Raw genomic sequence first — 13,239 nt, 5'->3', positions numbered from 1 at the left:
TCAAGCGTTTCGAAATTGAAATTTACATTCTTAAACATGTATTTCGGGAGCATCTTATTCTTGAGCAAATATTAAGGTATTGTAAATTATACGCCGTTTCACACTTAACATACATAGTTTTTTTTATTATTAATTATCTTAGAATACCCAGTACAATTCAATACTGCTCGCATGCCCCTACTTTGAATTATTTGCAATTGTTATCTATGTTTGATTGCACAAGAAAAGAACACTAGAGCAGTAATTTAAATGAGATGCTACTATACCACATGGTAATTAATGTACATCCAGTTTATTTATTATTCTTCTTAAAAAAAATCCTTTTTGTCATTTTCTTAGCTAATAATTAAAAGTTGGAGTTAAATTTGAGATGATTGTCTATTGTAATGCCTGTAAAGTATTTGATTTCCTCTACTTCCTCTATTTCTTCGTTGTCTATGATAAATTTATTGAGTCTGTTGATTTTTTTTACCTATTACCATCTATTTAATTTTTATTAATTTAGTTTGAGTAACACTTTCATTCAATTTAATTACTATTAACGACTTACTATGTTTACATCGAGGAGATTAAAAATACTGCTTTAAAGTTCCTTTTTTACAATCGAAGTTCACATGTTTTGACTGTTTCGACATCCACGTTTTTGGTCTGATGTTTGTCGTAGGTTAAGTTTGAAGTAAATTATTGGAAGAACCCAAACTAAGAACCTATTTTGCGCATTTCTTTTCGTCTCCCCCGATATAAATAATAGTAATGTAGCTGAAACCTAGTGTTATTTTTTGCGTATAAAGCGGATTCTGAAAAATTACGAAATTTGTTTGGTAAAGTTTTCTTTTTTATTTCGATACCTACTTTAGAGCTTATTGCTACGTTCATTTGAAAGAATCTTAGATCTAACAGGTCGTGTTTCTCTTAATCAACTTATACTATTATGTTTATGCCATCTGCGTGTACTTTTAGGCTGGCCGCATACATACGTTTTTTGTATTCGATTTCCGAATTCGTTTTCCGTATTCGGACATCCGAATGCACGGAATCAGTAGAAAATACATTAACTGCCGCACACGTTCGTTTTAGTTCCGAACGGAACAAATTCCTTACGCACGTTCCGAATGCGAGCCGGCGCGTTCGGAGAAACCTAATGACGTCATGTGGAACGCAGCTATTGCATACAGTTTGTTTGTGCCGACGCAAACGTACGGAAATTTCCGTTCGTAATTCAGTGTTGCCAACGGATCTTGACCTAATATCGCCGTTTCTCATACATAAAGTAGCGTAAAGTAGCCGAATTTGCTGTTAGGTGGGACATGTTTAAAATTGATGTTTTTACGTGAAAATAAAAATTTCGTGGGGGGGGGGGGGGGGGGGTGGCTAGAGGATTTCAAAAAAATAAAATTTGTCCCCAGAAAATAAAAAAAATTCATGGGGAGGGTGGCTAAATAAATGATAAATTTATTGATAAATTTCATGGGGGGGGGGGGGGTGGCTAGAGAATTTCGGGACATGTTTAAAATTGATGTTTTTGAAGTAGCTTAATTGGCGATCAGTCGCCTTTTAGATTTTTTCGGCGCCGATTCTCGCTCTGAGTAGCCTAAATGGCGATATATCGCCCTTGTTGGCAACACTGGTACTGACGTTTATACATTCCGAATGAAGAAAAACGAACGTTTGCGCTAGTCTCGCGGAATTCCGAATACGGAAAACGAATTCGGAAATCGAATACGGAAAACGTATGTATGCGGCCAGCCTTAACCACAAGTTCCAACGACAGGGTAAAATTTCATGGACTTCTAAAAATATATACCATCTTCGAAACTAGATAAAATTATCCTTGAAATCTTTGTATTTGAAATAAACATTGATATAAAAATGTTAACAAAAAAACTTACCGAGACATTTTGACTAGAAGCGAGCATAATTTTGAAGGAATTCGATATTATAAAACACATTTTATGTAGGGAATTATTAAGAAAACTGCCACTTCGATTTATCCGTTTGTACAATAAAACATTTTTTCAACTTTCGAATGTCAATGAAAAAATCCCGCCAAAAAATTTGTAATCATAAACTTACAAATTATAGTATTTTATGTATGTAATCATGTATAAATATTTTAGACAAACTGAGTAGAATAATTATTTATCTTAATAAAAAGACAAATAACTTTGTTTGCTTTTTTTTTGTTATTTGTTTTTGGGATGTTATGCCGTGTTGCGCTAACTCCTTCTTTAGCCAACGTTTCGGACAGCGTTGCAGTGTCCATCATTAGGGCAGATGTGTTAGCAGTGTCCATCATCAGGGCAGATGTGTTATTATAATAACACATCTGCCCTGATGATGGACACTGCAATGCTGTCCGAAACGTTGGCTAAATAAGGAGTTAGCGCAACACGGCATAACATCCCAAAAACAAATAACAAAAATACTTTTGGCCGTGAAAATCTTAAATCATAACTTTGTTTGCATCACTTTATTTGCACACAATCAACATATTTCGTGAACAATGTTCACTTCTTCAGGATCAAACATATAGGTACATTATCGTTAAGTATACGTTTGATCCTGAAGAAGTGAACACTGTTCACGAAAGATGTTGATTGTGTACAAATAAAGTGATGTAAACAAAGTTATTTATCTTTTTATTAAAATAAATAGTGCCATCACAAAGTGAAAACCTTTCCGAAGAAGTTTTCTTCGAAAAATTAATTATTTATCTTTCAGTGACTAACAAATTACATGTATTATAGAAAAAAAAACATACAAACACTTTTGTAATGTATGGTCCCGGAAATTGAGATTAAACACGAGCGTCACCCTTCAATCATAAAAATGGCTACCGCCTGATCGAGTAGCTAGAATCGTACAAAGCCGGTCAATAATTGGTTAACGAAAACCCAATGACTCATAGACATATGAATATTAGTAGACCTGCCCTAAGTGATTAAAAGCGTATTATCCCCACTCCCCATACCGGTTCCATTGGAGCCGGCTGGGCTCGCGTATGGCCTCAAGTGAAATTTGAAAACGTGACGTCATCATTCTTGTGCGAACTATGGTCGAGGCATCATCGGTTCATTTTACGAAATAACACGGCAAAATGTTGACTTGTGATATGAAAACTTGTAAAAATAGATGTGAAAAAGAGAATAAACCCAATTGTCGTATTACATTCCATAAGTAAGCATTATTTTACTCTATTTTAAGCTTATTCACACCGTATTATATGGATCAGTTTTAGAAACATATACTATCACATCACAATGTAGCGATTCTCAGGTGTGCTCATCGTTGTTTACTGGGGTAAGTAAATTATGAAACATTTGTAAAAGTGTCTTAACTAAATACTCTGAAACTAACTACGACTCTGCAAACAGAAGAAATTTACTTTGCCGAATTTGGACTTCGCAAATTAGTTCATAACGTGGCGAGTAATTTGCGCTCCCATGTAAAAATGTCTATTCATTCAAAAGCAGATTTTACTTTTAAGAAGTAAATGGTGATATTATAATGCGAGAAGCCTATTTACTGTCAGATTGATTTATTGACGAATCACAGTCAGCTTCACCCCCTTCGTTCTTCAACAGTTGATATTACCCCTCGCCATTATCTTCTCGTCTATTAATTCCTATGTCTGTGCAATGACTACATAAAAACGAAAATCGCTAATTTAAATCTACGTATTTTCAAATATACGTAGGTGCCTACGGCACGAGAGAGTTAACTCTAATTTGTCTTTATTTCTCATTCTGGTACGTGTTTACAGAAAACCAAACTATTCGTTTGGTATACAATACATACTGATTTCGTCATAATAGGGAACTCCAGTGAAAAATATTATGGCTATAAAAAAATATATTCATATAGATCAACAAACGCTGGCTCTGAATATGAAAGTTATATAGTGGTAGAATTTATAAATCGGCATTTAAAAATGAATAAAACATCATCACATTAAAACCTCCGGTTTGGTTGGTACGACTGAATCTGATGATCCTGACTTCTCGAATCACATGTCATTCTGGTTTTGTGTTTTGAATTTGTGTGTATTTAAATATTTCCTTGGAGGAATGTTGTTGTTTTCAGTGTTGAGTGAATTGAAATATCATTTGGGCGCCCATATTAATTTATATTTTGGAAAATTAATGATAGTTTTGTATTATTTTATGGAAATTTTGAGGTTAGTGCCAAAATTAGTTAAGCGGCATTCAACACAATGATATAATAATAATATTTATATGGTATTTATGTAACTATCTAACTATCATATATTATTTTTTTTAATAATAAAGTATAATGTGGGTTAAGTTTGTAGCACACATTTATTAGATCATTTAAATTAACTATTGTACTTTCATAATAATGATCCCCCCAACAAAAAGCAGTTGACCAAAGTGATAAAGGAGCATTTTTCTTATTGTTTAGTTTGATGGCGTCACACCATTTTTTCGTTGTAATGGAGGTTTGGGAACACTGGTGAATTGTTTATCAGGTGCGGTCACGGATGTATATTTACACTTTGGTAGAATATAATAACAGTAACGAAGAGATGCTGAAATTTTACCTAGTGGACTTTTCAATATTAGAAATTAGACATTAAAATTGAACATAAAAAATACAGTGCCTGTTGAAATAAAACGAAGGCTTTTTGTGACTAGTGATGTGATTGACAAAACACAGATATTGGTGCGTTTTGGGGCACCACGAAAAAGGAAAACTTACTGAAAAAAAAAATTGGTATAGTAATTAGGTCATTATTGAATAAAAAGGATTGGAGTTCCTTATTAGCCATTTTTTGTTGGTTTTTATGTCCTAATGCGCAAAAGTCGCAACTGCTTGCAACCGTCTGGAGCCAGTGAGACTATGGCATCCCAAATTGTGGGTTTGTTGTAAGGCTGAAGGTAGTGGGGAGGGGAAGGAGATTAGAAAGAGGAAGGTGTGGAAGAACCTTGATATTCAGAACTGGTCGCCAAACCCGGCAAAGACATTTCAAGCAGCGTTTCCATTCTGAAAGGTCTTTCACCTGAAAAACCGAAACTGAAAGTACCTACTACTTGGCAACAGCCGCAAACATCGATATATTTACTGAAAATGATTCTTCAAAATCGGAATAATATATTGAAAACTGAGGTTTTTACATTTATGGAGTTGACTGACTGTTCTTAATCGGATTTAACATTATTTGTGACTTTAATGACAATGGATTCCAAAAATCATTGTGATAATTCCTTAAATTGTCATTTATTTGTGAGATCCCTGAGGCGTATGTGCGGTAAAACCATGTATGATCGTGTGAGAAATGTGGAGATCCGCAAAGAGTGCAAGGCTGATGTAAGCGTAATGGGTACGATTAAGAAAGGGACGCTTAGATGGTTTGGGCATGTAGAGCGAATGAGCGGAGAAAGGGGTGTAAGGAGAATATATGATGCGAATGCGAATGGTAGCAGAAGTCGGCGATTCTCGAGGACGACATGGCACGATCAAGTAAATCAGAGTCGGACCATGTCAAGAGTCAGAATAATAGAAAAGTATGTACTCGTATGAGACGATGTATGAATGTGAATGAGGCGAGAAGTGTGTGCCAAGACCGAGTTATTTGGCGGTCCACCCTCTCTGCCTACCCCTGCGAGAAAACGACATGATGGTTAGTTAATTTGTAGATATTGACTGTTTTCTCAACATCGTAAGAATTACTAGAAATATCATAATTTAAAATGACCATTTCCTCCAAACACGGCAATGATAGTCGGCTGCCAATGAAAGCTCCGTTGTTTTAAATTTAAAGCTATGTTTTTGATACAAGCGTTGTATATCGTCCATGAGAGAGGGTTGTTGGTTACAATGGACCTATCAGCGGTATGCCTATAAATATGTGTAATAGGTATAGGTAACAAGCTTAGCATTGAATAGCCACTTGTCTTGTTAACGCCTATTTACTGTCACTAACGGAAGAGGGACAGCGAGTGTTTATGATGGTTGTAAAAATATTATTAGGAAGCCTGCAGCGTGTCCTAATCAGATCGGTTCCAGTTCGATCGGGTGTATGATATTGCGAGTGAAATAATCCCAGTTTTCATAAGTTCTCATCGTTATTCATAGATTTATTTTCGTCAGTTTTTTCTGCTACGATTGGTTTATTTTACTTTTCATTTATTCATTTGGACTACGTACACTTCTAACAAATATAGGATAAGACAATGGATAAGATAATGGCTGATGCTGATAATACTTGCACATATCAAAGATATGTTTTCATAATATATAATATATATAATATATGAAAATATATATTCAGATATCTTTTCCGTAAACCCAATAATTTAGTATTTGAATAACGATTATACAACCAACTTCAACCCGCCTTGTAAGTTAAGCATCTGTGTGACTATTGTTATGAAGCCAACTGAGGTTGAGAAACATACATATACGCTGTACTGTGTACTGACTGTGTCCTGTTGTTCCAGCGGATTATCCGAGGAGCGCTGCCGGATTGCGTTGGGGCCGGGCGCGTTGGGGGTGGGCGCGGGGGTCGCGAGTGCCGTCGGGGCCTACGCTCCCCCAGCCGCGGAGCGGGCGCGCCCCCGAGAGAGGCTCTACCGGAACGGCCCCACCTCCTACACCAACTCCATCATCGAAAGGTAACAAACTTCAAACATTCATACATTACTAACGCAGACCCGTGAAAAATCACGAGATATAATACTTGTAGGATTTGTGAAGCTGGAATTATTTATAATTAAAAAAAATAATTGCCTCAGAATAATTGCCTTTCAAAAGAAGATTTTTTTATTTACCTTTATTAATTATATTTACATTGGTGATGTGTTGGGCCTGTCTTTCTAGGAACTACTGTGTTCAGAGCGGGCGCAATTTATAACTTTTCATTTCAAATAAAATCATAATGTTACCATAGAAATACATTCTTATACGTATATATGTTTTAAATAAAATTGTTGATGGTTGATCTGTCCTAGCTTATAATTCAAGATTTGGTGTCTGATATGTATTCAAAAAAAATGTGTCCTTACCAATGACAGTGCATTGTATAGCTTTGTTGAAAAGTATCTAAAATTTCTTTGGCCAAAAGTCGTTTTAGCGAAAGGGATAAGTAAGAGATTATGCCCCTTGGTTCTAGTATCGCGAGCAATTTGAAAATTGTCTATTTGAATAGGTCTGCTAGTATGTTTTAGGCATACAGTTGCCTGATGTCCAAAACACAGATTTTCCCAAAGATTCCACCCAAAGTGCTTGTTTTTAGTATAATATTTATAATTAGTTTCAGAGCTTTAAAGATCGTATGAATGGCGGCAGCGTTTTCTCCTCTCCACGCTATAATACCGTACTCGATTAAATATTCAAATAATGCTTAGAAAATTGTTTTGAGTTGATTCAAGGTAACAAAGTTGCGAGTATGTCTAAAGAAGTATATGGATTTTCTAAACTTGTTTGCTGTTGTGAATATGTTCTTTCCACTAAATTACTGTCAAAAATTACACCCAAGTATTTGATTTTAGTCACCCCGTTCTAAGTAAGGGCAATAACATATATTAGCATTTGTCAGGAGGCAAGCACATATTTTAGATTTTTTGAGATGCTATATTTAGTTTTTGTCAAATTCTGGTATCGTATTGTCAACTAAACTTACAATTTTGGCATCTGTAGGCAGATTGCACAATTAATTAATATAAATTAAGAATAAAGTGGGACCCAAAACGCTTCCTTTAGGCACGCCAAAGCTAATTGGCGATTGATTGCCGAGACTGTTGATTGATTTTTACATTTTGTTTACGGTTTGAGAGGTAATTTCTAATAATATTAAGTTCATTAACATTATTTATTCCAATGTTTAGTAGTTTTTGTTATAGTTTGGAATGTGGATTAATTTAATTTACCCTTCGAATATTAGTAAACTTGGAAAATGACGACATCCGTCCAACGACATTATAAAAATAAAATATATGTTATATTCATCTAATCGAGCCAAAAATTACACAAATGGTTACGAAAATGATAAGGCATGACTACCTAGGGCGTTGTCTCATACATTTCTTCACTCTGTTAATTCATCTGAGCAAGCACCTGTCAAGCATTGAAAAAAAAAACTTATTTCAAATAAAGGATTATTCATTCATGAAATAATTTTGTAACCTACTTTATTTAATGATAAGTAGTTCCAATATTTAAAATTATGTTTTTAACTTCTTGTAATCTCGACTATGGCTAGTAAGTAACAAATCAGAAGAAATTGGAGGAAACAAAGGTTATAAATGAAAAGTAAACATCGTAAGATTTTTGAAGAAACACCAAGTTCCATTAGTTAAATACACATCTTTATTTTGTATTGAATATATCCATTCAGCGTGCTTCACTTTTTATAATAATAATTATGCTTTCAAAGGACAGTTATAAAATGTTTTTATATTGTGAGTTTTTTCTTACCAAATAAGTCGTTCGATCTGGGAGTTCAGCACAGTCCTAAGGGTTGTTTGTTCGTTGGCGATCTTTAGTCGTACTCGGGAACATTAATTCGGTTGGCATTAATTATTATCATGAACTCATGAACCGACCCTATTTTGGCTCCATTAGATGAGTATAACCCTCCGATACCTTGATTCTATCATCTCGTATTTATATTTCCACTAAAGACAATATGTGAACTGACAGTATGTGTTGTGTTTAGGGGCTCCACCCGGCGCTGGTACGGCGGCTACCAGTCGCCCCCCGAGGGCGGCGCGGCGGGCGGCGGGGGCGTGGGCGCAGGCGGGGGCTACGCGGGCGCAGGGGCGCGGCGGGGGACGCGCGCTCGCTCAGGCTCCTCCTCGGCTGCCTCGGCCAGCTCCAGCCGCTCGGGCTCCACCAGCTCGGCACCCCGCTCGCCCTCTTCCGACAGCGACCGTGCTTCCAGCCCCGACCACCGGAGGAAGCACCAGGTAAATAACATCCTGTCACCCCTTCAAACATCTCTATACTCTGACGGTAGCCTCGACAAGAACAAGGTAAGGTTTTTGTGCACTTTTTACCAGCATTCTAGCAAATATGATGTGATTTTCAGACAAGAAGTTAAGCTTCAGTTTTTAAGACCTTAAATAAAATATTGGCAGGTAGGAACTAACAGGTTCATAATTACTAATAACTGCCATCATAAGTAAAAGTAAAGTAAAAACACAGTATCCTCCTTGGGAGTCTCAGGGATGATACTGTGTTTTTACTTAAGACAGGAGAATAAACTAATGATGCAACGATTACGATTCACTTTCTGTCTTTCGATTTCTTCTTGTGATCGCCGATTTTTTTTGTAACGTTATGCACGATAATTCAAAAAAATTAATCTACACATGCGCAATCTCCACATTCTGCTTCAATTGTACAGATTTCTTATTGAAATGGAAGCATTTTCGCATGAGTTTAGAATGTGTCAAATCAGTAAATGTGTTGAGAAATCAACATTAATAATGAAGCGTATGTAGCAACGAGACAAGTATTTTATCAATATGTAATTTTTTGGATTGAAATAGAGGACTTAATCTTCAAGGGAAATTATTTGTATTATTGCATTCCCCATGCTGTGTTTATATTCTAAACATTTCTATCTGTTTTTAATGGTTCGAAGAGCCCTTAGCAAAGCAGATAACTCGGATGTTGTCAGGTTGATGTTTTGCGTTTAATTGTGCTATAGGGAACACATGTTTGATTGAAAGGGAGATATGTAGGCACTCAGCACCGCATGCACACTACAGGAGTTAGTAGAAGTTGTGGCTCTCCAGTTGTCCAGCTCTCCAGCTCTTCAGTTCTCCAGCTCAGCATGCAGAAGAAATGAGGTAATTGGTTTCTGTCCAACAGTAAGTAAGTATGTTCGTAGAAGTAACCTGCCTCGACCACTGGTGGAAACAATTTGACATGCTCCTACTTTCTCGCAAGTCTTGAATCAACATCAGCTGCTTGATCATCTCTGTTTCTAGTAGCTTGGTCTTTGCATAAAACATTAAACTTCTTGGTTTATCTCAATCCTTTCCGTAAACATTTTGACTCTGATGTCATTGAAGCTCTGTCAGGTAACAATCCTTTTAATTCTGTTTGCTCTCAATTTCAACTCAATTCATTTCCTCTTTTCTGAGTTTTTTTCCCTACTTTCTGGTTCATATTGTTTCTAAATGCTCTCTGAGCCTAGTTTCCACTCGAACGAGTGCTTGAAAACGATGATGATCATAGCTCGGAGCTGTAGTTTTGCAATTAGTATCAGTAAAGTTTGAAAGTTCGTGTCATACCTGTTCATATAACTCACTTGGTTATTGTTTCCCCAGTGGTTGGGTGGGAGTGGCGGCCGGCCCTTGGCCATCTGTGTGCGGAATCTGCCCCAGCGATCCTCCGACTCTTCGCTCAAGGATGGACTCTTCCACGAATACAAGAAGCACGGCAAGGTCTCCTGTGTCAAGGTGGTCGGTCTCAACCAAGAAAGATATGCTGTGGTGAGGATTTGGAAACCATATTATAGTAGCACATAGCACATAACTACCCGTAGCTACCCGTTACTAACTAACCACTCACCAACTCACCCATTTGCCATAAAGGGTCGCTTGTAATTATTCTGTTTTCTCGCTATAGGTGTGTTTTAAGAAGCCTTCTGACGTGGATAAAGCTCTGGAGGTGTCTCAAGACAAGCTCTTTTTTGGCTGCAAGATTTCAGTGGGTCCCTACCAAGGCATGGATGTAGAAGACAACGAGTCCCGACCCTACGAGACAGATCTCGACGAGTTTCACCCTAAAGCCACCAGAACACTCTTCGTAGGAAATCTAGAGAAAGATGTCACCCCGGCCTTGCTGAGAGAAAAGTTCAAACACTTTGGGAAGATCATTGAAATAGACATTAAGAAACAGAGCGGTGGGTCTCCTGGGTACGCCTTCTGCCAGTACGCTAACATCTCCTCGGTGGTGGATGCCATTCGCAGCATGGATGGAGAGCACGTGGGTGGGAGCAGGGTGAAGCTGGGCTTCGGGAAGTCGATGGCCACTAACTGTGTGTGGATAGACGGAGTCAACGAGCACACCGAGAAGCAGGTCTTCACGCTCTGTGAGAACATAGGGCCTGTAGTACAGGTTAGTGCAGTACTTAATAACTTGACATTTGATTGTACCGATGTTCTTTAAATAATATATAACTATGACTAATATTATAACTGTGTATGTAGGTGACTGTAAGCAAAGCGGCCAGTCATGCACTGGTGGCGTTTGAGCAAGTGGCTGCAGCTCAGCAAGCTGTGATGGAGCTGCGGGGCCTGAGCATACGAGGCCGCAAGCTACAGGTTGACTTTGCATCCCGCGAGTGCCAGGTCAGATATTATTCAAGTCAGATATATATTCAAGTCAGATATATATTCAAGTCAGATATATATATTCAAGTCAGATGTAAAGATCGGGTCACTTAACTCCCGTCACTTGTGTTGTTGCTAACGTTAAGTGATATGTTTTGCAGGACGCCTTCTATGAGCAAGTGGAGAAGCAGTGCGCCGGTAGTGGATTCTCAGACATCGCCCTCCGAGGATTCGAACCCACCAATAATAGGTACAGCAGGTTTGTGTTGCGCTATCACAATCATGACACAGTTTGACGTAACGCTGGCATCGTGGTTTGTGACGTCCTAAACGTTAAATGTTTTCATTGTGTTCCATCACCAGTAAATACATCTTACTGATAACAATTATCGGTACCAATTATTGGTATCTAACAAATCTAGTGGACCAGCGCACACCTATCGCTTTCTCTCTTCCTCTTGAGTTAAGTGTTCCTAGACGATAGTGCAAGTACGTGAATGTTGGTACGGAATCATTACTTGTGGAACGACCATGCATTAATGTTACATCAACCCCCAGAACAATGATCCCCATTTTATGACTGTTTCCTTCATTGTATGTAATATATCATTATGTGCATTGCGGTGCATGCTTTTGGAGCTTTGATTAACATTACCTTTACCTGTATATAAACCTTTCTCAATTGCTTATGTCTGCTCTCGAAGAGTTCTTCTCTCTCCATTTTCCAACTTTCGTGTCCAAAGGTTGTGATTTCTGAAAACCAGTTTTAGTTTGAGTTCATTAACAGGATGGCAATGGACCAGAACTAGGGGCAATTGTCAGGGAATATTATGAGTTTTAAGGATTTGTGATTTAAAAAATAAATTAGAAGAAGACTTATAACCGTCTCTAAAAAGTAAAACCATTTTTCAGAATTTAATTAAAAAATATTAGGCAAAAAGTTTCTATTAATAAGAACGTTGAGAAGGCCATCTTAGTTAATGCGTTGTATTGGAAAAGGTTTATGTGCATAACTTAACCCAATTTTTTATTCAACAATGAACGGTTGAAATTTGACAAGCCTCACATACTTTCAGTAAGTCAATCAGTCTACTGAGTGGGCAAAAGTAGCGTCGGTCACGGTGAGGAGCATGCGTCATAGCGTCTAGTTTCCCGTAGCGTGTGAGGTTTGCGTAATTTCTCCCGTGGTGTGTGCGAGTAGTGTGTGGTGTGCGGTGTGAGGGGTGGGTGGAGTGTGTGGATGTGTTGCGTGAGGCGGACGTGATAGCCGGTGTTGTGTTGTGGCAGGTACGAGGGGGCGCGCCGGCCCGCGGCTCAGTACCCTCGCCCCGCCCGGGCTGCCCGCTTCCAGAACACCGCCCAACACTTTGACAACATCTCCGATTTTACCGACAGAAGGTTCAGGTATGTCAGCCGCCTTATGTAGATAGCCTAACCTAGCCGACCGAGGTAGCCGGATTTAGGATTTCTTTTGCTTCAAAATCGATTAAAGTATTGTTTTTGTATTAGTTAGAAAGTTTGTCCAGCTTGTTTTCTTTTGTAAATGTGTTTGATATTTCAAGTCTTACGACATTCTTAAGTCTTATGAAATTCTTAAGTCTTACGATATTCTTAAGTCTTACGACATTCTTAAGTCTTACGACATTCTTAAGTCTTCTGACATTCTTAAGTCTTTAGATATGGACTAGTACAGAGTACTAATCTCTTAGAATAAGTAGAAATTATACCGGCCACATTCTACCAGTCATCTTGTCGTCCCAACTCAAATAATACACAGAACTTATATTTAGTACTTATTATATATGTAGCAATAATTATAAGGTTGTTGTTGAATTAATATTAACAAATGTCTGGTGTGTTGTATTTCTTTGTCTTTCTTGCTTTATACACGATCATCTGCTGCTTTTAAATGTTATCATTTTATGTTATTCTT

General features: G+C 37.7%; 1 protein-coding gene across 3 annotated transcripts in view; it reads left to right on the top strand.

The window, feature by feature from the left end:
* Window positions 1-13,239, top strand: part of spen (spen family transcriptional repressor split ends) — a 185,716-nt gene that overhangs the window by 144,244 nt on the left and 28,233 nt on the right. For 2 of the 3 annotated variants that reach the window (XM_089641752.1, XM_089641690.1), the window contains exons 3-8: window positions 6,462-6,635; window positions 8,678-8,927; window positions 10,299-10,463; window positions 10,600-11,091; window positions 11,184-11,324; window positions 11,468-11,556. In XM_089641752.1, the coding sequence (XP_089497878.1) occupies window positions 6,462-6,635; window positions 8,678-8,927; window positions 10,299-10,463; window positions 10,600-11,091; window positions 11,184-11,324; window positions 11,468-11,556 (1,311 nt within the window). The remainder of the gene's footprint in view (window positions 1-6,461; window positions 6,636-8,677; window positions 8,928-10,298; window positions 10,464-10,599; window positions 11,092-11,183; window positions 11,325-11,467; window positions 11,557-13,239) is intronic. The other variant, XM_089641797.1, reaches the window with a different exon arrangement.

This window comes from Hesperophylax consimilis, chromosome 1, assembly GCF_061612785.1.
Source record: "Hesperophylax consimilis isolate HC1 chromosome 1, BYU_Hcon_1.0, whole genome shotgun sequence".
Taxonomy (NCBI): Eukaryota; Metazoa; Arthropoda; class Insecta; order Trichoptera; family Limnephilidae; genus Hesperophylax; species Hesperophylax consimilis.
The sequence above is the reverse complement of the archived record's forward strand: the minus strand, read 5'-3'. Positions and strand labels throughout refer to the sequence as shown.